Source organism: Suricata suricatta, chromosome 11 (genome assembly GCF_006229205.1).
Source record: "Suricata suricatta isolate VVHF042 chromosome 11, meerkat_22Aug2017_6uvM2_HiC, whole genome shotgun sequence".
In the NCBI taxonomy this organism is placed as follows: Eukaryota; Metazoa; Chordata; class Mammalia; order Carnivora; family Herpestidae; genus Suricata; species Suricata suricatta.
Window position 1 is genome coordinate 104379409 of NC_043710.1, and position 24173 is coordinate 104403581.

Below are 24173 nucleotides of genomic sequence, written 5' to 3' on the forward strand. Positions count from 1 at the left end.
GCACGCTGTCTACAGGAATGATGAGCCCAGTGTAGCCACCCCGCTGCACTGCTCCCGCCTGTTTTGAGAGAAGTCCCCTTCACCATCCAACGGAAGGGGTGTCTTAGTGTAACCTTGACTGTCCAACTTCGGCCATGGCAGGACCACCTGCTGGCACCGGTGAATGACCAACCCAAACAAGCCACATAATGCCCTTCCCTCATAGGTCTTCACCTTCTGCAGAGGCTTGGGGGTTCTCAAGTATCTGACTTCCATTCCATCGAAAACATATTTCAGCCACCTAAACCATAACGAAAGTGTGTGACGTGCCCAATTTTGGTACTTGGAGACTGCCAGCCCATTAACTTAGGAAACAAGATTAACTCATTTGTATACAGGCCTCTGAATGAAGTTTTTCTCTTTTAATTAATTAAAGCATGTCCTGAGACTCGAAAGTCAGGCTGTGCAAAACCCATTGCTATTAGCAATGACTTGACTGTGTTAAGAAAGGATTCCTTGGTGCTGTGCAACTAAAACCAAAATCTGGGCACAAGCTGGTCGTGAAATGAATATACGCCATAATCTGACGCATAGTTCCTGACTTCAGCCACTGATGCTCATCAAAACGACTTCACTGTTCCCGTCGACTGATTTTATCCTAAGCAGGAATTTGGAATTATAAAATAAACGCATGCTAATAACACACTGCTTTGTCTCAAATATGCAAGGGCTCCAAATAAAGATTTTATCTTTAAGAAGAGTTTGCGACCCTACGCTAATGGTTATAACGGTATGCCGAGGTTCCCCTCGAAGCCCACCTGCATGTCTCTTCCAGAACAATCTCTCCATCACACACATATACTCTCATTATACGTGACTGCAACTCGCTCCTGCTCTAATGGTCTCAGAGGCTCTCTCCGCACTTCTCCTTAGACGAAGGAGGGCTTGTTGGCGTGGTTGCTATGAATTCACCAGTGACAGACAGACCCTGGTCTAGGTCCACGGCCACAGAACTACTTGCTGTTTCTCAGGAAATATCAGGTGTTTCATGATGTTCCCTTGGTCCCAAAGGGCTTCGTTCTCTCTTCCCCTCTGGCCGTATCCGCAGCCCTGCCCCAGCTCAGCGCTGACATGGATCAGTCTAGGCCCAGCCCAAGCAGTCTCCTTACCCAGCCTCGCGCCTCATTCATGCTCCTGGACAAAGCTCCTTGCACCTGGCCCTTACTGAAATGATCGGGGCACATCTCTAAGTTCCCCACATGATTGAGTTCCTGCTGAAATAGTGAGGTTCTTATCTCCACATTCTGGTACACAACAGGCGTCAATAAAAATGAAGGAAAGGGAGATGGGGGAGTGAGGGAAGGACAAAAGGGGAGACAGGAAAAGGGGGGACAGAGGGAGGGAGGAAGGGATGGTCAGAAGTTAGCAGGACAGATCGGGGAGGACCAGATCCTCACAAAACTAAACACGGCTTCTCATGCCCACCTCCTAGGAACAGGGAAGACCTTCCGGATTAAGCTGTGTTCTGGACTACCTATGTGCCTACTCTGTGTCTTGCTCTTTCAAGCTAATAATACCTTTGATGTAATTTCAATTTCATGACAATAAAAGTAATGAAGCAGAATTCCTCCCCCTATACAGACCCAGACACGTAAAGTGATAGGCCGGGGTCAGAACCCAGGATTCCACAGAGAGCCTGATCTGATCCCTCTAAGGGCCCCAGCTGACCTCCCGTTGCGTGCTTGTGCGTATGTGTATGGGAGCACAGTCAGTTTGGCAGGGTGCCGTGGGGGCTGGGGGCTTAGTCTTTTCTACTAAAAACGTGATTCAGCTAAGGCTCACCTTATTGTGAATCAGAGGCAGCATTTTTGTTTCGGGCTTTTGATTCTGCACAAATACGTTGGTATGGAAACCACATTTCTGAGGTTACAATCAAAACATCATTTGCCTCCGTTAGTTTTCCTAAAACCTTACATGCTGATAGTAGGTGGGAAATTTCTACATTTACCACATCAGGTTTTTCTTGGCAACAAGCATCTATCTGTAAATGGCTGTACAGTAATTGTAGCAAACTCTCTCAAAATATTTCATTTTTGTGCTCTTTCAGCAAATAATAAATATAGCCTGGTTTTAGTGTTTGTCTGCAACTAGACCGTGAACCCCTTAAAGACAGTGCTGTTCTATTCAGTTCTGGGCGCTCCAGGCTTAAGATGGGGTAGGATGCCAAGGAGACATTCAGTAAATGGGGTTTGACTGGACAAACATGACAGCTGGCCGTTGTGCCAGTACAGATTAGAAGCACTAACCTGTTACATTTGCCTAGCACCACACAATCTCCAAAGCCTTCTTGTGATTTGACTTGGTCTTCCCATCTACTCTGAGGTACGTAGAACGTATGCTATTAGTCCCATTACACAGAGGAGAAAATAGGAACTTCGCAACGTCCGGAGGGGGCTCCATCACAAGCCATGAAGGCCAGATCAGAACCCAGAATTCCCAGGGGGTCCTGGGACCCGCACCCGTGACCCGGCCTCCCCTAAATGCCTCCCACACATGATGCGATGGAGACCCGAGCTACAGGCCCCAGCATCAGGGCCAGAGCACTCTGAGCGTGCCCTTGTATTTATTCTCCTGTTTTGAGCATCTTCTACAGGGATTATTTGTTTATTTTGAGAGAGAGAGAGAGCGCGAGTGCACATGTGTGCAAGGACCAGAAGGGCAGAGAGGGAGGAGCAGCCTCCATACTGCCCGCGCAGAGCCCATCTCAGGACTCAGTCTCATGAACAATGAGATCATGACCTGAGCTGAAATCAAGAGTCAGAGGCTTAACCGACTGAGCCACCCAGGTGCCCCTACAGTGATCTCATTTCACACTAATTGCCGCGGGCTGCTCTAACAGAATCCTACGGACCAAATGGCTTAAAGAACAGAAATCGGTTTCTCACAGTTCTGAAGCCTGGAAGTCCAAGATCAAGGTGCCATTGGCAGTCAGGTTCTCGGGAGAACTCCCCTCCTGCCTTGCTGATGACCACCTTCTGGGTCCTCCAAGATGGCCTCTCTGTGCTGTGAGGAAAGAGAGAGCACAGGTGTCTCTTCCTTTCCTTAGAAGGACACCAGTGGAGACCTCACTGAACCTTAATTACCTCCCAAAGGCCCCATCTCCATATACAGTCACATTGGGGGTTGGGGCTTGAACACATGCATTCGGAGAAGACGTAATTCCGTCCATAACAAGTTCAATCCAGATTTCTCCAAAATGGTTCCTCTCCCACTGACCTCCCCTGCCCCTGCGCATCCATTTTCCGAATGAGCGTTGACTCGCCTTTGTTTTAATGAATTCTGCTCTGTGAGAGAGTTCTGGAATACGGTCCATTCGTATGCTAGAGTTGGGTCCCTGTGTTTATCTCCGTTAATTTCTGAGGGGCAAGCGAGTGGGAATCATGAGTCCCTCTATCTTTCCACTGAGCATGAGTCCGGGGACTGCCACCGGGGGCGGGTGTGCAGTGGAGCGCCCTGAAATGTAGCCGGGGCGCTTTACAGCATCTGGAGGAGTGGGTGGGGGTGTTCTGTCACTCACCTTGGTCTCATGTGCTGGGCTGCAGTAAATATCACCGCCACAGACCCGGAAAGAGAAGCTCTGTTCTGGGCTGCTTACTTTAGAAGACCCTGTCCAACAGGACGAGGACGAGGCGGGAGCCAGGCCACCCTCGTGAGACCCTCAGAGCCATGCCTCGCCCACGGCCTGACCCTGCTGTCCTGGCCCCTTTGGACCACACCCTCCCTCAAGGGAGAAGCTCACAGGGCTGAAGGCCCGGGCCCACCCAGCGCCCCTGTGCCCCTTCTAGACCCTGGAATTCAAGTGGCCCTGAGGCTTCACGGGCCTCTTTCCCTGAGGGCAGACCCCACTGGTGGGCACAGCCCTAGGCAGAAGGAATGCCCTCCGGCTGCCCACCAGACCCTGTGCAGGAGGGCAAGGACCGGGAGGTGGGGGAGAAAAGGTGGCCACCGCCGGTTCTCTCCATCCCGCCATGCTCCAGGAAAGAACCCAAGGATTCTAGCGTTCTAAATTTGAACCTGGTCTTTCACATGTCTAAGGAGGTATGTTTGTCATGGCAAGACATTTTCAATTTAACGATCTGCTAGTTTGATGTGTTACTTTTAACTCTTTAGACATGTGGTCTATGGCTTTCCATCCACACTCCTGCCTCAAGCCCCGCAAATGTTCAGGTGGACCTGGGAGAAGCAGCCGTGCAAGGCTGACTCAGGATTCAGAAGCTCCCATGGGGACAAGGCCACACACGCGCACGCACACACACACACACACACACACACGCACAGGTGCACACACACACACATGTACAGACAACCTAGTAACAGAGGTCTGTGTTTCTTATACGTGACCATTGTGATTCTTCCTAGTCATTTATGATCATGTCGCCAGGGTAAAGTGTTGAGGTGGTGTGTGTGTGTGTCTGTGTGTCTGTGTGTGTCTGTGGAGTGGAGTGGAGAGAAGGAAGCTAAAGGTAGTGGGGGCCCCTTTACGTGGAAACCGGCCAGAGTTCACTCTGCCTCTTCCGGGTTAGGGGAGAAACTCAGTGGAGCCTTATCCCAGACTCCCTCCATGTCCCCTCTTCCTTCCCTTCGAGCTTCATAGAACACATGGACCAGTGTACACACACGTACACGTGCAGACATGCACCCAACAGAGACCACACACATCCACACATCCACAAACACACACAGGTACACCCACAGACACAAGCACATAGACACACAGGTATACACACACACAGACACACACAGATATACACACAGATACAAACACATACACACAGACACATGCAGACACACAGATACACATAGATATACAAACACAGACACACAGAGACACACACGCAGACACATATGCAGACACACAGACACAGATACACACACGGACAAGACACACACGGACACACTCAGAGGCAGACACACACGCACAACATGGATCTGCACACGTCCCCCAGGCCGCTGCCAGGCCCTCGGACTTCCCTCTCCTCTGCCACCTCCCACCACAGCTCGGCCCCGTAGGACCGGCCGCACAGAAAGAGGTCCGTCGCTTGTTGGCCCCAGAAGCACTACACAGTTGTGCCGCCGAGGATGTGCATGCAGAGGTGACAATGGGCCCCGTCCTAGGTCGCTCTCGGCTGAACGTTCCAGGCCCCAGCCCCAGGCCAGGCTAAGCCATGACTAATGTCATTTCTCGACTGTGCCCATTACCAGGGCCATGAATGACAAATGAGTCCAGCCCAGGGTCCTTTCTCTTGGGGTCCTCATTCCAGCGCCCCTGCCAGGCCCACCATGTGCCCCTGGGTTTAAGAGGTCCTTGGACCTAAGCTGTTTGCTACTGGTTCATGCAAGGGACAGGGCAGGGGAAGGGAGGGATGCTCTGGCCCCTGGGGGTCACTGAGCAGGCCTATGTAGCCCCCTCACAGCCTCGCCTTCAGCTCCGCCCCAGGGTCCCTGGGAAAAGACCGTCTGGAGTCTGGCTTTCTCCCTGAGCCCAGCCAGGCTCCCACCTGCTCAGCCCCTCCCGGCCCAGATCCACTGTGCAAATACAGGGCCAAGTGTGGGAACAGTAAATCTCCCTTCGCTCTTTTATTCATGCCCTCACCTCTGCAGACAGTGCTGAGGCAAAATAAACCCCACGAAATCCCTGGGGCTCCCGCAGTCTGGCAGTCTCTTCTTTGCTCTTCCCTGATCCCCTCCGGATGGCAGAGGCCGGAGAAGAGACACAAGCGCCTCCCAGGAGGGCGACAGCCTCATCTTCTCCTCCTCATGCCAAGCCCCACACCAGGCTCCAGGGACCAGACACGAGGGAGACCTGGCCAAGAGGGACTCGGTACTCATGGCTTCCAGGAGCACGCTCCATCTACCTCCTCTACCTCCCCTTCCTCGCCTCCCCCAAACTGCAGGAGGGCTCCTGGCCCGGGAGGGTCATGCTGTTTGCTCAAAACATTAGGCGACGTGAGGTACGCTATCCTGGCGGCCACGTGAGGGACCACCGTAGGAAAGGAGGCCCGGCCAGGGCAGCGGGAGACCTGCTCCAAGGGCCTCGGGGCCAGCGCGCTATCTGCTAACACGGCAGCCTGGACAAAACCACCCAGACCCCGAGAGTTCCCGGGAACCTTCTCTTCCTCCAACGCTGGGTCACCAGGGAAGGTTTCCTTTAAGCCCAACTGGACTGGAGCAGGCCGAGGGGTCCTAGATTTTACAGAAATGCCTTGTATACAGGAAAGAGGGGGCAGACTGGTCGGGACCCGTCCTGGTTTGCGCAGATGGTGGTTTCAGTGTTCAAAGCAGGACAGTCCTAGGCGAACTGGGGAGAGAGGGTCACGCCAGGGGAAAGGAGTCTTCCTCTGGGAGGCTGGCGACAAGGCCAGGGACAGGGACAGCCTGGACCCCAGCTGCCTGGGAATGGTTCTGGTAGCCAAAGCCTTTCCTCACTGCTCATCCTTATGCAGGGGGAGAGGCTGGGGAGCTGAGGGGGTCCTGCGGCCAGCTTCAAGCTGTCAGGAGAAAATGGGCAAAAGGAAAGTGTCCGTGGGTCTTCGGGATAAGGAGGAAACTCCCTCAGTGTCTTTAGGAGTCTGGGGCCCGTGAGGCTCTACACGGAGCCTAGAGTGAGGGTCGGGAAGGAGCCGAGGAGCACCTGGAATAGGGCCAGGTCCCAGGGCTCAGCCCATCCTGGAACCCTGCGCCCCCCTGTACAAGCATGGGACAGACGGACATGGGGAAAGATGGCTCTTAAAATTGCCCAGTGCCATCTCTCTCCTTTCCCCCACGACCAGAGGGCAAGCCGCAAGGGACAGCAGCCGTGAGTGCAGTCTGACTGTGGGCCCGAAGAGCCAGAACAGTCCCGGTCCTTTAGATCTGTCCCTGGGAACAGGCAGCTCTCCATGGTGTCTCAACTCCAGGTTGGGGACACCTGTCTCCGGAGGTGACGGAGGTTTGCGTGAAAGCTGCGGAGGCAGGTCCCAAGGAGACCACCTGGCCCAGACTCCCTGTGTGACAGGGGGGAGCCCCAGGTTGAGGGAGGCTGAGTCACTAGCTCAGGAAAGCAAACCCCCAAGTGGTTGGAGACCCAAAGTGGGACACTCTGCACCCTCAGATGCCTCAGCCAGAGATTCCTGGGGCGGGAGGGGCTCAGGAGAGAAGCCCAGCCCTGCGGCCCCCCTGCCTCCCGGCAGGCCACACTCCGCGCTGGGAGAGGCACGCCGGTGCAAGACCGGCGCCTCCTGGAGCCAGGGCTCCTCTGAGCAGTCTGTCTAAGTCCCCAGCTTGCTCTGCTCCAGCACCAGTCCCAGGTACAAGCCTTCCAGTGGCTTCTCCTGGACGGCTCTGGCCCAGGGCCCCCGGGGCACGAAAAGCCTGCAGGGGGTGCCTGCCTGCCCCTCGACTTCCTGTCCGGGTAATGGGATATGTAAGAAGGACCAGCCTCGCCCTCAGGAGTAGGGAGCTACTTGGCACCTCCTATGAGAAACTCTCTTGCAGGAGGTGGTATTCAAGAGTTGAAACAGCCGTGAACAAGCCTGGGCTCCAGTCGGTCAGCAGGAAGCAGAGCCCCAAGGGTGAGCATACCCCAGGAGTAGAGGGGTTGGGGAGGGGGTGGTCCGGACCAGGTATGCTGAGAGAGGCTGAATAGTGTAGCCGGGTTCTCTCTTCACCAGCCTGGAGGGCCCTATGCACATGGCCGGGAGAGGGCAGAGCACGGAAGCCACCAGAGAGACTGGGGAAGACCATTCCTGCCAGCCGCTGGACCAGCCTCCAGCATTTCCAGCATTTCCAGTTTTGTCCTGTTGTGAGTGAGCCCGGCACTTCCAAAAATAACATGCAGGCAAGAGCTTGAGAAATGTTCCCGGGGAATGGCAGGCCTGCCCCCTGGTTCCCAGCAGCCCTTCTAGGAAAAGCAGGACCCCACTGGAGTCCTAACACGTAGAGACAGCCTGCGCCCCACTGAACCTTCCAGACCCCGGAAGTGCAGAGAAGGGGAACGGTTCCACCCTGGGCGCGGGCGGCCAGGAGCAAGCTGCTTATGAAGTCTGGAGGGAGGGGCGGGGGTGGGGGGGGTCACAAGCTCTGCCCAGGCAGGTGGGATGCTGAGTCCTTGGGCGGGACAGACACGTTTCCTGCACGGAAATGCCCTGACTTATTGAATGATAGGCCCGAGGGCTCCCTGCGCACGAATGCCTCTCCACGCGGCTTTGTGCCTGGCAGGCCACCAACAATTTATTGCAAATAAGTCTCCTCACTCCAATAAGGCAGTCGGCTTCTCTGCGTCTGGAGTCCCTACAGAGCTTAACACAGCTGGGCACCCAGCTGGTCCTCATTAAATCCTTCTAAACCTGAGTCTCCCCACCCTTCCTTGCCCCCACCCCCACCCCTGCACGCCAGCAGCTGGCCCAGGGAGCACTGCCCAGGCGTCCCTTCTCCTCACTTGCCTAAGAGCTGGACTGGCAAGTGCTAACAAAGGAAAGGCAGGCGGGGGCCTCTGAGGCTGCAGATCTGACTGGGAGCTGGCAAAAGACCCTGGGAGCTTCTGTCGCTAAACAGGGAATCGCTATTAGCAAATTCTCTAATTAGGGTTCTCTTTATCGTCCTCCTGTGGAAGATACTCATTTGTAACGTTTAAGTCAGGCCGCGAACCTCACGGGGAACTGGAATCTGTTAAGAATGTTGCCCACGGAGGGTCTCTGGCAGGAGCCACTTAACTTGCCAGGTGTGGGCCGCCTCCCCTATAAAAAGCAGGGATGGCGATGCGTTTGTGCAAGCAGGTGACTCCACTGGGTGATAAAGCACCTTGCAAGTCCACCTGACCATGAGCTGCTGGACCATCTCGCTCATCCCCGAGCCCAAGTGTGATGTGGGCGTGAAGTCGAAAGACCCAGGGCTCGCTGGCACTTACTAGCGGCTGGTCTTGGGGAGATGCCTCATCTTTCTGAACTAATTTGCTTGCCTGTAAAGAGGGCACAATAGTAATAATATCTTCACCGCATCGCTAGCGTGAGATCTCAATGACGGGCACGTGAGCTGTGTCGATAAACCGTAATGGCCCCATGTTACTGATGATTAACCGGCTACCATGACGATGATCAAGAAAAACCTCCTTTGAAATATGCAAACGCTTACAGGTGACATGAGAAAAAAAAAAAAGATTCCAGTGGATGGATTTGCTGGTAACGCTTTCCTGCCCATGGGGATCAGCTGCCTGAACCAGCCTCTTGGGAGGGGGGCTTCCCAGAGTCCGGTGGCCAATGCCCGAGCTCAGGGAAGAGGCTGGAGGTCTAGGAGCCGGGGTGAGGCTCTCTGCCACCCACTGCTTCTGCAACATGACAGCCGACTCCCAGCAGCCCCCGCCCAGGTAATAGAGCCACTGTAAATCGAGGTCCTTATTTTTTACTGCACTTCACCAAAAGGGAGCAGACCCTCCAGGAATGAATATTCATTTGTACTACTCCTCCCCCCAAATGCTGATAAACCCATGAAAAAGTTGTTATTGCTAAGTGCTAATTGCATTTCCTTGGGTAAGCACCATAAAAAATTCATTGCAGTTTTTACAAACAAGATGCCAAGCGCATTTTAATTGCTACAGAGGAGAGAGTCGGGGAGAAGCCTGACCAGGAAAATGCTAACTGGACATAAACTCAGAAAGAAATCTCCCCAAGACAGAAGGCCCGGTGCGGACACAGGAGCGAGGGAGACGGAGGTCTCGTGGGGAAGCCAGAGCCCCCCCCGGAGAGCACAGGCCCCGGGGGCGCTCAGACCTGCGGCGTCAGCTCATCTGGACGGCGGGGGCTCTGTGCTGCAGATCAGGACACGTAGATTCAAGAAATGTAAAGAATTAGGTAAGTGAATGCCCTGATTCTAGAGAGAGGAGCAGGAGTCAGATCCACAGCTTTAAGCAACATGTATGGGAGGAAAATTGTAATTGTAATTCTTTCCCTTAGCCTGTGTGTGTGTGCATGCATGCGTGCATGCGTGTGTGTGTGTGTGTGTGTGTGAGAGAGAGAGAGAGAGAGAGAGAGATGGGACAGAGTGTGTGTGTGTGTGTGAGAGAGACAACAGACAGAGACAGAGAAAGACAAAGACAGTGTGTGTGTGAGAGAAAGAGACAGAGACGCAGAGAACAAGAGAAAATGAGGGGACCGAGACCATACGTCACTTCACTTCAATGACAGCAATCCTTGGACCAGTTCACAGAACTGTCGTTGTAAAAGCAAAGTCCAATCGCAAGGCCATCCGGAGCATTCTTACCTGTCCCCGCCCCCGGCCCCGGCCTGCCAGGCCAGCCAGAGCCCGTGTGAGAATGGGCAGAGTGGGGAGGATCCTGACTCCATGGGCGTGGCCCAGCCTCCCCCTCCCCCCGCCCCCCGCCCCCGTCTGCCCAGAAGCCTTGGGCCACAGGCTCCTCCAGGGAGGCACTTCTGTTGCCCGAGGAGCAGGGGGAAAGCGGTCCCAGGGCACCCCGGGCATCCTCCCAAAAGATGCGCGCAGGGAAGGGCAGAGGGAGGGTGCCAGCTGCTGCCGGGAGGATCTTCCTCACCCACCCGTCCCCTCACTTTCCCAGCCCAGCCCATGGGCTGTCCTATTTCTGAGGCTCTCTGGTGAGAAAGAGGGACTCAAAACCAGGGCCCGAGGGGAGGGGTCCGGACCCGGAGGCTGGCCCGTGGGTGATGCCCGTGTCACGCGCGAGGAGATCCATGCCTTCTGCAGCGGGGTCTGCAGCTTCTCCTCCATCTAGCGGACCTGCCAGAGACCCAGGGAGCATGAGGCTGGTGCGGCGGGGTGCAGGGGCAGCAGGGCTGGGAGAGGGGGGCCTGGGCTGGACCCACAGCACGGCCCCACCCCCCTCCCCCAGCCAAGAAATTTCCCTTTGAAGAACCCACCATTTAGGACCTTCATTTCCACTTGGACCAAATGCAGCTACAACTGTCTGCTTCTCTGGGTTTTCTGTCAGGCTTGAACGAGAACCCGGTGCATGTGTCCCCTGCAGACTCCAGAACGTATTCCCCCCTGCCTGCCCCCACGCCCAACCCTGGAGAAGGACTCCTGTCATCACCACGGCTGCATTTGTCAAGGGCTCTATGCAAAGCACGAGGCCAAGTGGCCTGATCGATGTCACGCAAGAACTAATCCCTTGTTGAACCCCGACTGCAAGATGCCAAGCTCTCTCCCAAGTGCAGGGAGCACAGGCCCTCACCCCTGCCTGAGAAAGCAGGAGCGCATGGCGGTCGGAAATACACCCATGAACAATGTGAGGGCCACTTGCCACAGGTCTAGGGTGCCCAGCTGCCTCCCCATAGCCTTACCTCTGGCTGCACCGCTGCAGGGGCATCAGAAGGAGCCGTGAGCTACGACCAGGAAACTGGGCTTTGCCAAGGTCAGGAACGGGCCAAGACTCACCCAGCAAACGACAGATCTGGGCTACAAACTCGGGTCCACTCTTCCCTAGCTAAGACTTAATCCAACGCATTCGGTGCTGTAAGCATCACTTCCTCCCAGTCTAGGGACAAGCCCCGGCCCCAGGCCGCGCCCAGGCCTAAGAGCTGAGGGCCACCCAACGGCTGGGTCCTCTACGAACCGGCCCGCCCCACCCCTGCCCCCACACTCACCCTCACAGTGTCACGGATCCAGTCCAGGAACTTGGAAACCTTGGCGTAGACGCCGGGGTGATGGGGCTCCGCGCAGCCGCGGCCCCAGCTGACCACCCCCACCAAGTGCCACGTGCCCCCGTCCCGGCACACCAGTGGGCCCCCGCTGTCACCCTGAGGGATCCAGATGTGGAGACACAGAGAAACAGGCTGTTAGTCCCTCCTGGTGTGGGGGGCAGGCACCAGAACTCCCCGGAGCAGACCCTCCACGCCGGCCCGTCCCCCCTCGCCTCGCCCCTCCGTACACCCTTAGCCGCACTACTCGCCCCGCCTGGACACCCGTCCTCCTGCGGAGGCTGCGGGGGGCAGGGGCGCCCCTCGTCCCGGCCCCCCGCCCCGCACCTGGCACGCATCCGCCCTGCCGTCCGCGTGGCCCGCACACAGCATGCGGGGGGTGAGGGCGCCGCCGTACATGCAGGAGCTGTTGCAGAGCCGCGTGCCCAGCAGGGGCACCGCCGTGTCCCGCAGCGTGTCTGAGTTGTGGGCTGCGGGAGGCAGACACGGGGTGGAGGGAGGCCGAGCCGGCCGCGAGGCACAAGGCAAGGCCAGCAGCTAGAGGGGAGGTGGCTAGAGGCCCCGCAGACATGAGGCCCAAAGAGGGGAGCCCAAGGTGGGGGCTGCGGACCCTGGGAAGGAGGTAGGGTCTGTGAGACTCAAGGACTTAAGAGTGAAGAGGACCGGAACTCACCTACACGCCCCGCTCCCCCAAATGCGTGGCCACAGCCCTCCCGGGAGGGAAGGGCAGGGGTGTAAAAGGCCTGGCTTCAGGGACACTCCGGTGTCCTCCCAGGAAGGCCCAGGCAGGGGAGACCGGGGCCAACAGTGACGTCAGAGACGGGTCAGCACTGCCATTTGGCCCAGAGGAGGAGGTGGGCATAGGAGGCAGGGGTGCGTCCCTGGGGGGAGGATGTTCCCTCACCTCCCACCCCTTTTGTACCCAGGGCCCCCCGGAGCTGACTCACCGTGGCTGGGGTGGGTGTGGCCCCAGCCAGACACCCAGCACTGTGAGCCCCTCGGAAAATGCTGCTCCTCGGCCGGCAGGCACACAGCACCCACGGTGTCTGTAGACAAGCAGGTGGCTCTGGGCCCCACTCAGGCTCGGCTTCCTCCCCTTCCCCACCGCCTCCTCCCCACCCCCACCTCGAACAGCCCTGGCTCCCGGCCTCCACCCACCAGGTCTCCTATGAGGTGGTACAGGTCGTGCACTGTGCCACGCTGCGGGGAGGTCACCGCTCATACAGAGGACCAAGTATACACTGCAGTGTGCATGCTGCCTTCCAGCTTGGGCAGTGCACACACTGCACACCCTGACCCGGGGACTGAGCGAGAACGGGAATTCCTTGTGGGCACCTGGACTTCGTTGGGATTTCCCTTGGGCTGTTGGATCCCTCTTGGAGCACTGCTTCCAAAGCGTGTGCCAAGTCCTATGGGTGGGCCCACACTCGTTCTCAGGTGGCACATACATGTGCCATTAAACAAACACCATGTGCGAGGGGAGGGGAGGTTTCTTCTGGGTTCTCCTTCAGTCCCTGGAACTGCTTCGCGGAGGAAGGTTCCATGGGGGGGCCACTCTGTGGCGCTCCCAGGCCCCATCCACTTCCCCCGAAACACAGAGAGCCGGCCCAGGCTCAGAATTCGGCAGGGGAGAGCACCCAGCCCGGACCTGACCACTGTCTCGTTTTCACTCTACTCTTGTGGTTCTTACCTATTTGCTATAGGTAATGTGGGCGCTCCAGGTAGGCAGTAGCTTGAAGCTCCCCTTTTAAATATACTTGTCAATTTAGGGGTGCCTGGCGGGCTCAGTCGACTTTGGCTCAGGTCATGATCTCACCGTTTGTGAGTTTGAACCCCACATCGGGTTCTGTGCTGACAGCTCAGAGCCTGGAATCTGCTTGGGATTCTGTGTCTCCCTCTCTCTGTGTGCCTCTCCCCCGCTCACGCTCTGTCTCTCTCTCCCTCTCTCTCAAAAATAAACAGGAAGCAAAGTAAATGTACTTAGGTCAGTGGAGAGATGTGAACTGCTGAGCAACAGTTCAGAGTCAGGGACGCCGAGGGCACGTTACAACAGCTGGCATTTGGGAAACCCAAGGTGGTGGTGGGAGGGAGGAGTGCTGAGTGTGTGCACGTGTGTGTGCACGTGTGTGTGTGCGTGCGCGCTCATGTGTGAGGGAGCGTGCGCCTAGGTACTTGCGTGAGCACTGAGCGAACGAGTGTGCACAGGTGAGCGCACACACGTGTTTCTGTGTGTGTTGGTGAGCACACGCGTGTGTTTGTGTGTTGGGGAGCACGCACATGCTGGGGGGCTGTGCTCTTCTAGGGCAGGCACTGTGGAGAAGCGGTCCAGGCCCGGGAGCCCGGACACCAGGCTCGGAACCGTCTTCTGTGTGACCTTGCGGAGCGTCACTCTCCTCACTAAACGTCGCTGTCCTTGTCTGTACGGACCTGCCTCGTCCACCTGTCAGGGCTGTTCTGAGGGCTGAAGGACAGACGTCTGGAAACCCGGCAGCGTGTCCCACCACGGCTGGGACCCGGGCCTGCCTGGGGACGTGCTGCACGGCGTGTCGGTAGGCGGAGCCGCCAGGAAGCTCCGCTGGGGACTGGGAGGCGAGTCCTGCTTGCGCCCCAGCTACCACGAGGGCCAGAAGCTTTGTCCCCAAAGGCGCCTGCGCTTGTGTGGGTGAAGCGGAGGTCCTGGCGATGCGGAGGGACGCAGAAGGGAGCTCACCTCTCAGGGCTGCCCCACCCCCCAGCCTGCTGGTCCCCCCCGCCGGGGCCTCACCCGAGAAGTTGAGCGGGGTCCGGAGCTGCAGGAGGGCGATGTCGTAGTCGTGATTCTGGGTGCTGTAGAGGGGGTGAGGGATGATCCGCTCCACCGCAGCCTCCTGGTGCGGCCCGACGGCACTGTGGCTGACCAGCCCTGCGCGCACCCGCCAGCTGGACAGCCGGGATAGCCTGAAACTGCACACAGGGGCCGTGCTGAGCCCAGGGAGGGGGACAGGAGGGACTGACATATGGGAGCTGGTGGATGGAGGTAGCTGCCTGGGAAGCAGTTAGTGCCAGCCCCCATCACCAGGCTGGGAGCTCCCAGGGCCCACGGACCAGCCTCTTCGTATCCTTGCAGCAGCTGCCAAGATATTGGGCACACAGCAGGTGCTTAATAAATGCTCCAGAACTTCCAGAGACATGAGACGCAGGGGGTCATCTGCAAACCCCCAGCTGCTCTGTTGTGAATGAGTCCCCTCCACATTTTATAACCAACACCAAAGGGGCTTGTGTGTCATCCTAACTCTGAGTCAGAAAAACTTCTAGGCGTTCTGGCCCTCCACTTACTACCTGTGACCATGGGGAAGTCACTCACCTCTCCCAGCCTCAGTTTCCTCACTGTGAAGTGAGGAGCACACTGTCTGCCCTGCCCGCTGCCAGAAGAAGAGGTCCAAAGAGCTCATTCACTCGTCATTCATCCCTTCCTTGCTCCAACCAGCATTTATTAAGCACCTATTGTATTCCAGGGCTGTTCTAGGCCATGGGGACATGGCCAAGGACAAATCAAGAAAGGAACCCAGGGGTGAAGAAGACTGAGAGTCCCCGTTCCCGGGAAACTTCCAGTCTAAAGGGGAGGAAAGACATTAACCAAATAATTACACGGAAGGGGATTTAATGACGCTTGTGGTAAACACTGGGCAGCACAGAGCGCTGTGACCAGGAAAGCATTTTGAAAACTTCAGAACTGAGCAGGTTCAAGAACCAGTCTTTGGTCACCGTGACTCGTGCAAAGCTGTTCTTGGCACTAACGGGTGGGGGGGGGGGGAGGTGTGTGGATAATTTGCAATCGTGCCTCTCAGGATGCCGTGGGGAGGCAGACTGTTCAACACCGACTTTTTTTTAATTTTTATGTTTTTATTCATTTTTGAGAGAGAGACAGAGAGACAGAGTAAGCAGGGGAGGGTCAGAGAGAGAGGGAGACACAGAATCCTAAGCAGGCTCCAGGCTCTGAGCGGTCCACATTGAACCCAACACGGGGCTCGAACCCATGAACCATGAGGTCATGACCTGAGCCACCCAGGCACCCTCGACATGGACATTGTATATGGGACGTACCGACGGCCACACAGGAAAGGCAGGGGAGGCCGTCTCTTCCCCAGCGGCCCCCGGGACTTGCCTGTGCATGCAGTGTGCGGCCGTCACCACCCAGCGTGGGGCCAGCACGGAGCCCCCGCATGCGTGCCGGGAGCCCAGGGCCACACTGGCCTGCCAGGGCCAGCGCCCGGGAGCCACGGCCTGCCTGCCGACGATCCGGGATGCAAGGGGCCTCGTGCCACACTCTGCAAACAAGGAAGCAGGGGTGAGGTGGCGACTTGGGAAGAGAGGCGGGGGTCAGATCGGTCCTAACTCTCGGGGAGTGCAGCCCAGTGTAGACAGCTCTCGTTTATTACTCTCGACCCTGAGTTGGGGGGGACGGGAAGGGAGAAATCAGGCTGCGAGCTCACGGAGGGCCGCACCCATGCCTGCGTCGTCCGCGGAGCCCCGGCAGCAGGCCAGACGCCTGTCCCACGGGGGGTCAGAATGTTGGTGTAGGGGGGGTCCAGGCACCAGGAGAGGACACTTGGGGGCCACACGCAGGGAGCTCGCAGACTGTCCCCCATGGGCCCCTGGTTACCGCCTTCCTTAGTCTCCTGAAGGTGCCAGCTGGGTCAGGGCCTGAGTGACCCCCTGCGGGCTCTCCAGAGGAAAGGGGGAAGGAGCCTCGGAAGTGAGGACGGGCAGTGGCAGGGAGTGAACTAAGAGGGTCATCACCCAGGCTGGTGGCCAGTGGGGGACACGACAGAGGCGTGAGCCAGGCTCTGCTGGGAGGGAACCATGTCTGCCGGAAGGTGACTGGCAGGCACAGGGGCCAGTGGGCAAGGAAGCCCCCCAGAGCCAGCGGAGCCTCTCTGTGCGGCTTTCCACACTCAGGGCAGCGGGGCAACCGCCTCCTCCCACGGCCGCCTGCCTGGACGGCACACACGACTCACCAGAGCATCTGAGGGAAACGATTTGTCCAGAAGCACAGCCGTCCCTACAAAACAGAGGGGGCAGCAAGTAGCTGGGCACGGAGGGTAGTCGTCAGGAGGAGGCAGAGGAGGCCTCTGGTGCCACCCTCCTCTGCTTCCCACCCCCACTGGGCCCCCAGGCCGCTCCTCATTCGCACGCCCCCGGGACAGCACTGCTATCCCGGCCCGGCACCCCACCCCGGGGCACCAGCGTGGTTGTGGCCCTTCAGGGTTGTCCTAGGCAGGTCCCCAAGTTACAGATGAGAGTCTATCTGTGCCCATGAAGGACCCCTGGATGGACGTGTTTCCGTGGACGAGTGGATGAGGCAGGGAACGAAGACCAGGACACTTTGCCCCATGCCCCTCCCGGGCTCCCTCTCTTCTCGTCCCCAGCCCTTGGCTCTCCTCTCCCGCTCCTCCTTCCTAGCAAAACTTCGATTCCTGCTGGACCAAAGCCGTCTTCTCTCACCTGCTCTTCTCTGGCCCCAGTGGCCCAATGCCTCGATCCTTCCAGCGCCCCAAACCCACAGCACCCCACTCTCCTGGCAGAGTGAATCCCCCCGCTCACGGGAACGGAGTGTGTGATTTCTGGCTGGGAAATATTCCTCAGTGTCCTGTCTTACACGGCCAACGTCACCAGGCTCCCAGGCCAGAAAGTCAGGGACCCCACTCAACCTCTTCGGAAGCCCTACCTGGGCTGCCACACCTCCTCCAGGAAGCCTCCCAGTCCTGGAGAGAGCTGAGCAAACCCCTGCGAGCTGTTGAGCTGGATGTCAGACAGGTTCACTGCCTCGTGGTGAGTGAGTCTTGGCAGAAGAGGGCACAGAACAGGAGATGGCACTTAATCACGACCGGATGCGCATGAGACACAATCCACCCGGCAGTACCATCATTGAGCAAGACTTTGATGGTGACTTTTTCTGGGATCTGTTATCTGTTCAAGAGCAGTTTTGCTCAAAGGAGAGGGAGAGGCTGGGGCACCATCGTGTCCAGGGGCAGCAGATGGCCTAACTGACCTCTCGCCAGGTCCTGAGCACTTCACTGCGGACTCCAACTCCCCCTTTCCGGCCACCAGCCTGCCCCCCCAGGCCCCTAGCCTGGCCCCACGTACCTGAGCCGCCCCAGGCTCTGGCAGATGCGCGCCCCCAGGGCGGAGCTCCAGCCCTCCTGGCACACCAGGAGCCAGTCCGGCCTGGACCTCAGCTGTACCGCCAGCAGGAAGCCCTCAGGGTTTATTCTGAAAGATACTGAGGGCGTGGCATGGAAGTCACGTCCCACCTGCTGAGGGGTGGGGGGGGCCGGGGGGCCAGGGGGAGCTAGGCAGGGCCATGCAGGGGCCCGAAGAGGCCTTAATGATTCCTGGCGGCGCCCCAGCTAGAGATCAAGACGGTCCCCAGGGTGTGCTGAAGGCTCGGAAGCAGAGAGCCCCTTTTCAAGGCTGGGCCACGTCACCCCCTTCCCACCAGAGGAGGAGACCCAGATGCTGGCCGTGAGTTCATGGCCCAACGCTTTGGGCCTCTTTGCCCCTCGCCGGAAGTGGGGGTCCCAGAGCAGCAAAGGGGCTCGGGGCTGGGGGGAGGGCAGGGTGTGGCCCACCTGTTCTGTGAATCGAGGGGGGCGGGGCCTCCTCCCCGCTGGCCTCTGGGCAGCCCAGGGGCCTCTCCTCATCCTGCAAGTCCCCGGGAGCCGGCTGAGAAGTGGCTGGCCACAGATACAGCACTTCAGGGGACAAGGACAGGGAGAGGGTCACAGAGAAGAGGCTAGGAGAAGGGAGGGGTTCCCACAGAGGAGGGCCAAAGGGCAGAACAAGACCCCTGCAACGGCGGGGGACAAAAGCGGCTGCCTGGGGACTCAGGTGCCACCCGGCCTTAGGCGGGTCCCCACCTCACCCCAGGCAGAGGCACGGCACACTCTCTCCGTCCCTGTCTCTGTCTCTGTCTCTGACGGGGAACGATTTCTAGAAAACGCGTGCCCTGGGCCTCCCCGGGTCATCCATTCAAGTACCGTACACTTCTCGCTGTGGGACTACAACATTCCTTACTCGGGCCCAGCTGCCTCCAGCTGCAATCCCATCCCTGCTCCCCTGGTGTCAGCTGGGGGTGGATGAGGAAGACGCTCATCCCGACTGCCTTTGACCCGCCCTTGCCTCCTGCAACAAGGGTGCCCGGGTCCTGCTCTCCGGCCCTCCCCCGAGCACCGAAGGGCCCCAGCACTGACCGAGAAGCCACGAGCCGACGCCTGCTCCAGCCAGCAGGGCCAGGGCGCCCAGCGCCACGCCGCCACGCCGCCCGGAGCACCAGCGCCCCGCCCGGGAGCCTGTGGGTGGGGGCAGAGGCGTCTGGGTGCCCGTCCCGCCCGCCAGCCCTGCTCCACCCTGAGGCAGCCCCTGGCCCCTGCCCACCTCCCTCTGCCCCGTCACCAGAGCCCACCCAGTCCCCAAACTGGGAAAAGGACAAAGCAGTTCTGGGAGGCCACCTCTTGCCATCGGTGAGACGGATCTGGGACCATGGAGGGTCTGGGGGGCGTGGACAGCAGATCCCTCCCTGTCCCCACCCTATCATTCCCCTATAGCCCAGTCTCGCCTACTGGGATGCTGCTGGGCCTCGGGCCTCCGAAGGAGGTCTCCTGCCTCTGCTCTGAAGGCTGCAGGTCCTGGGCCCTTCTCTGCGTACTGAGGCTCCACGTGGGCTTGGCCATCCGGCGTCAGGCTCTGGGGAAATAATTGTCAGCGGCTCAGGCTCTCTGCACGATGAGAAGTCACAGCCCGCTCCCACCCCACTACTCTCTAAGCGTGGCTAAGCACTCACTGTCTTTTGTTCACCTTGGAGACTCTGTGTGTTCCCTCCGATGCCCCCCCCTCCACCTCCAGGCCCCCTCCACTCCCCTGGAGCCCCTAACTCTACCCACCTTATTCTCACGTGGCCAGTAGGTGTCAGAGCGGGTATTCAGACCCAGCCTGGGCTGACTCCGAAGCCCACACTCCTCGCCACCGCCCCCCCACAGCCATCAAGGGCTTCCCTCCTCAGCCTCCAGACCCCAGCCTTCTTCACCCCTCCCATGTCAGAGGAGGAGGTGTCCCTGCACAAGGCACCATATCTAGCCCCAGCGGAGAGGCCCCAATGGGGGCCCTGTAGGGAATTCAAGGTAAATTAACACGGAACACTCCCCAACTGCCCCAAAGAATTTGCAGTGGAGTCCTGACTCTAGTTCATGTGAAAAAAAAAAAGAACATGTTTAAGTGACAGAAGTTCAGTTTCACCACCGCTGACACTTGGAAGGAGAGCCTACTCCTCACCGGGAAGATCACAAAGGCTTCCCAGAAAAGGCAGCAGCGACAGCCCCTCAGAGACGCACGGGGCTTGCAGTGACATATATGGGCATTCGGTGTTCCAGGAGACTGAAGAGGCAAAAGCATGGCAGTGGGAAAGCACAGAGCAGAGTAAGTTATCCGTGTGCCTGGAGTTCACGTGCGGGGAGGAAGAGTAAATGGAAAATAAGCTCTTAGGGAAAATACCGGAATGGCAGCTCAAACCTGGGTCTGCAACCTAACACGTCTCCATCCTCGGTTTTCCTGGTTGTAAAATAAGAGCGCTCACCATCACTACCCAACGGGTGGTCTCCCTGCTCTGTGTCCCGTCTCCATGCACTCGCCCTGTCAGAGCGATCCTCCTACAGTTCCAACACGAGCAAGTTAACCCCGTCTTCAAAGGACCCAATGAGGGGTGCCTGGATGGCTTAGTCAGTTGAACGTCTGACTCTTGACTTCAGCTCAGGCCATGATCCCAGGGTCATGGGATCGATCCGTGTTCAGTCATGGGCTCCTCCCTGAGCGTGGAGCCTGCTCAAGGTTCTCTCTCTCTCTCTCTCTCTCTCTCTCTCTCTCCGCGCTCCCCCAAAATAATAATAATAATAAAAGTCCCAAATGGTTCTTTGAGGTCTGATAAGTTCAAGGTCCTATGGCATGGCTCACAAAATCCCCTGTGACCTCACCCTTCCTCGTCTCTCCACCCCAGCTGCCAGCATGACTCCCTCCACGGTGGAGTTCAAGGCCAGTCCTCCAGGCCTTCCCGTGCTCTCACACCACCGAGACTTTGCACCTGCTGTCCTTTCTCCTGCATAGCTGACTCCTACAACTCTTAGACACAGCTAGATATCACTACTCTAAGAAGTTTTCTTCAACCCATAAGGCACCTGTTGTGGCCCTATATTGTGCTCATTTACTTCTCTTTCTCTCTCACTCTCTCTCTCTTTCTCTCTCTGCCCTTCCTCACTGGTCTAGGGATCCCACAGCCTAGCTCAGGGGCTGCCACAAGATGGAAATTCAGTTAATGTCATTGAGTGAAAAGATGGAAGGCAGGCAGGGGGCCCACAAAAGATTATGTGATTGAACGGGTTTTATAAACTATGTATTTGTTAATGTTTATTTATTTTTGAGAAAGAGACAGAGTGCAAGCAGGGGAGGGGCAGAGAGAGAGGGAGACACAGAATCTGAAGCAGGCTCCAGGCTCTGAGCTGTCAGCACAGAGCCCGACGCGGGGCTGGAACTCATGAACCATAAGATCACGACCTTGAGCCGAAATTGAACGCTTCACCAACTGAGCCATCCAGGCATCCCTAGGGTTTTATAAATTATACATTACAATGCAAATGCTAGGTATAATAGTATTGGTAGGAAATATGTAAACGCTATGGATCCGTTCTTCAAGGAACTTAGGATCCAGTAAAACAGACGACTCCCTAAAAGTTAAAATGTCTCCTGTGTCCCCCAAAGACCACCAGCCTTGCCCGTCAACACTTAGACTTGTACCCAAAGATCATAAAAACCTGAAACACTGACTCCAACACAATGTTGGCTGAGGTGGGATTTCCATGTGTCACATGGAATATTCTTGTCACACTCCTCAGTCCTGTTTTTGTGTTCCATTGAACTTCGGGTTCCTGACCCTCTGGCTGGGAGAAAAAAAGGCCTTAGATGACTCGTCCGGATCAGTCACTTGTGAGTCACGCTGGAGAGCATCCTGTTGGACGGCGAGCACCCTTGCCAGTTCAGCTCACAAGTAGGACAGGAGCCCAAACTTCCCTAGGAGCAAGACACCACCACTTCCCGTCTGCCAGAGCACTTACGTGCTGTTAGCCTACCACCGATGGGGCTCCCTTCCCAACGGGGAACAGGGGACTTGCCTGCCCCTACCACACACCCCTTCTAGTGTCTGGGGATGAGGCTCACAGGGCACGAGCAATGAAACTGAAGAACCACAGGCTTGGGGGAGCCAGTCAAGCGCCCGGAAGAAAGCAGAGAAGTAGCAACAGCATTCAGGGTTTGGGCTTCTTCTCTGGGAATGGGGTCTCTTGAGCTGGTGTCCTTCAGAGCAAGGAGGCAGGGCTTGGTCAGAGAGAACTCCTGCCCCGGCTCTCCTCCTGTCTCGGCATCAAACAAGCGTGGCTTTTAGTTCAGCTTCTAGACGAACTGGCCTCACCCCAGAAGGAGCTCTACCTCCAAACCCACGTGTCTGAGCTCGTGCAGTGGGTGGTCTGGGACCGTGGGTGTATTGGTCTGGGAGCTCCCGGTCCTCCTTTAGAGTGGTTCAGTGTAACAGTGACTTGCTAAGCACTGTCTAGGTACGTGCAAAGCACCTGGCTAGGCCTATGGTGGGAAGAGAGGAGAATAAGTCAGTCCCAGAGAAAGAAATCAGAGGTTGGCCACCCAGGGCCCCCTGCACCAAACCTGCCAGCCAGAGGAAGTCCTTACTACCTGCCTAGAATCCCAAGGGTGGGGCGAGGGAGAGAGAGACAGAAAGAGAGAGAGAGAGGCCAGGAGAGAGAGGTGGCACAGACCTACGTACAGCCTTACCATTTGGGTCAGTGGCACCGAAGCAAAGCCTCAGGGTCTGCTCCTGTTCTGGGATCAGCATTGATTAAACAGCCCGGCCAGCTTGGTTGGAGGGTGAGGTTTCCCTGGTTCACACAGGGCCCCTCCCTTTGTCCTCCCCGACACACACACACACACACACACACACACACACACACACACCCATGCCTGCGTGCGCACATGCGCGTGCCAAAGAGACAATAAATCTGCTCAGAAACTATGAATAGACCCCTTGTTGCAGGGAAGGGACCAAGGGCTGGGCTGGGCAGCCTCGGGCCCGCCCATCTGCTAACTAGAAGCTTAGAAACAGAGAAAAAGGTTAGAGGTAGGAGGGGAGGCTACGGTCGCTTAGCAACCAGGTCCCCTGTGCCAAACAGTGTGCCCATGCATGCTGGCACATTCCCCTTCCTGCTGACAGGGCTGCACTGGGAAGACTGGTACCAGCACCTGGTGAAATGGTTCTGAGCCCTCTGGCTTACACCTCCTCTCTGTGTGGGTCGGCTTTCCCAGCAGTCTGGCGCTGTCGCCATGTTGGAATTGGAATGATAACGAGGAATCTGTGTCGTTCCTCTCCTCAGGGCCACACCCGTCCCCTCAATGCTGAGGAAATGGGGCCTCCCCACCCAGCTTCCCAGGGACCAGTTACTGAGGAGTCCTCAGTGCTTTCTTGCTTCAAAGCACAAGGTGTCCCAGCTGGCTGAGCTGAACACACCTGGGGACCACCGCTCTTCGGGGGCAGAACAGGTCCCAGGGAAGATAAGGGCTCGTGAGGTTCCCCTGTTCCAAACGCGCCCCATGGACCCCTCAGCTGGACCAGGGAAGAACACGGGCTTTCGTCTAACCCCAGATCTGCCGCGCCCCTCACCCGGTCTCACGTGGAAAATGATGTCCTCCCAGGACTGACGTTGGAAATGAAGGAGATAACGACTATAAAGTGCCTAGCCTGGAATCTAGCATAAAATCTACTCAGTAACTATCAGCTTCTATCATTATTACTGTTCCTGCCGAACCTCATCGACACAGCCTTTATTTTTGCTGTTTTCCTCTCACATTCGGGGTGTCCGCTCTGAGCTCATGGTAATCACACAGAGCTCCCCACTCGGAAGAGACAGAGGTTAGCTATGAATCACAGGAGGAGGAGGAGAGAACTGGGGGCCGTGGCAGAGAATCTCCTGGCTAGGCTCCGAGATCTCCTAAAGAGATACCGCTCGGCCTACAAATATGACAGTTACTGTGTCTGGACCTGGTTTGGGCATGGAGAATGGATGTCATAAACTAGGAAACTGCAGGCTGAGAGAAGACGTGGGAACAGATACAAATATTTGTTATTTGTGAGAAGTGAACTCGCGGGGGCACGAACATAGATGTATAGGAAGATAAAGAAATAACTGAACCCCATGCCCGGAGGACACAGAAGTGACGTTAGAGTAGAGGAGACGTTGGAGCTGTGTTTTGAGAAATGAGAAGGCCACAGAGAAGGGCATCTCAGGTATGTTCCAGGTGACGTCAGTGAACGTGCCAGAGTAAAGCCCCCTGAAAATTCTCTTCTCCACAAAAGCAAGAAGAAAATTGAGAAAAAAGTTACCCGAATCAACTTTCTCAAAA

At 57.2% G+C, this 24173-nt stretch overlaps 1 protein-coding gene across 1 annotated transcript; it reads right to left on the minus strand.

Annotated features, from left to right (window-relative positions):
• Positions 1-10407: 10407 nt before the first annotated feature.
• Positions 10408-22645, minus strand: TMPRSS5 (transmembrane serine protease 5). The gene is made up of 13 exons (XM_029957268.1): positions 22551-22645; positions 19286-19409; positions 18917-19015; positions 18296-18418; positions 17811-17946; positions 17392-17505; positions 16682-16725; positions 15829-15991; positions 14449-14627; positions 12632-12730; positions 12012-12154; positions 11631-11783; positions 10408-10764 (listed from the first exon to the last, which is right to left on the minus strand). The coding sequence occupies exons 1-13, from the start codon at positions 22551-22553 to the stop codon at positions 10756-10758; spliced, it is 1389 nt and encodes a 462-aa protein (XP_029813128.1). The 5' UTR covers positions 22554-22645; the 3' UTR covers positions 10408-10755.
• Between the last annotated feature and the right edge of the window lie 1528 nt (positions 22646-24173).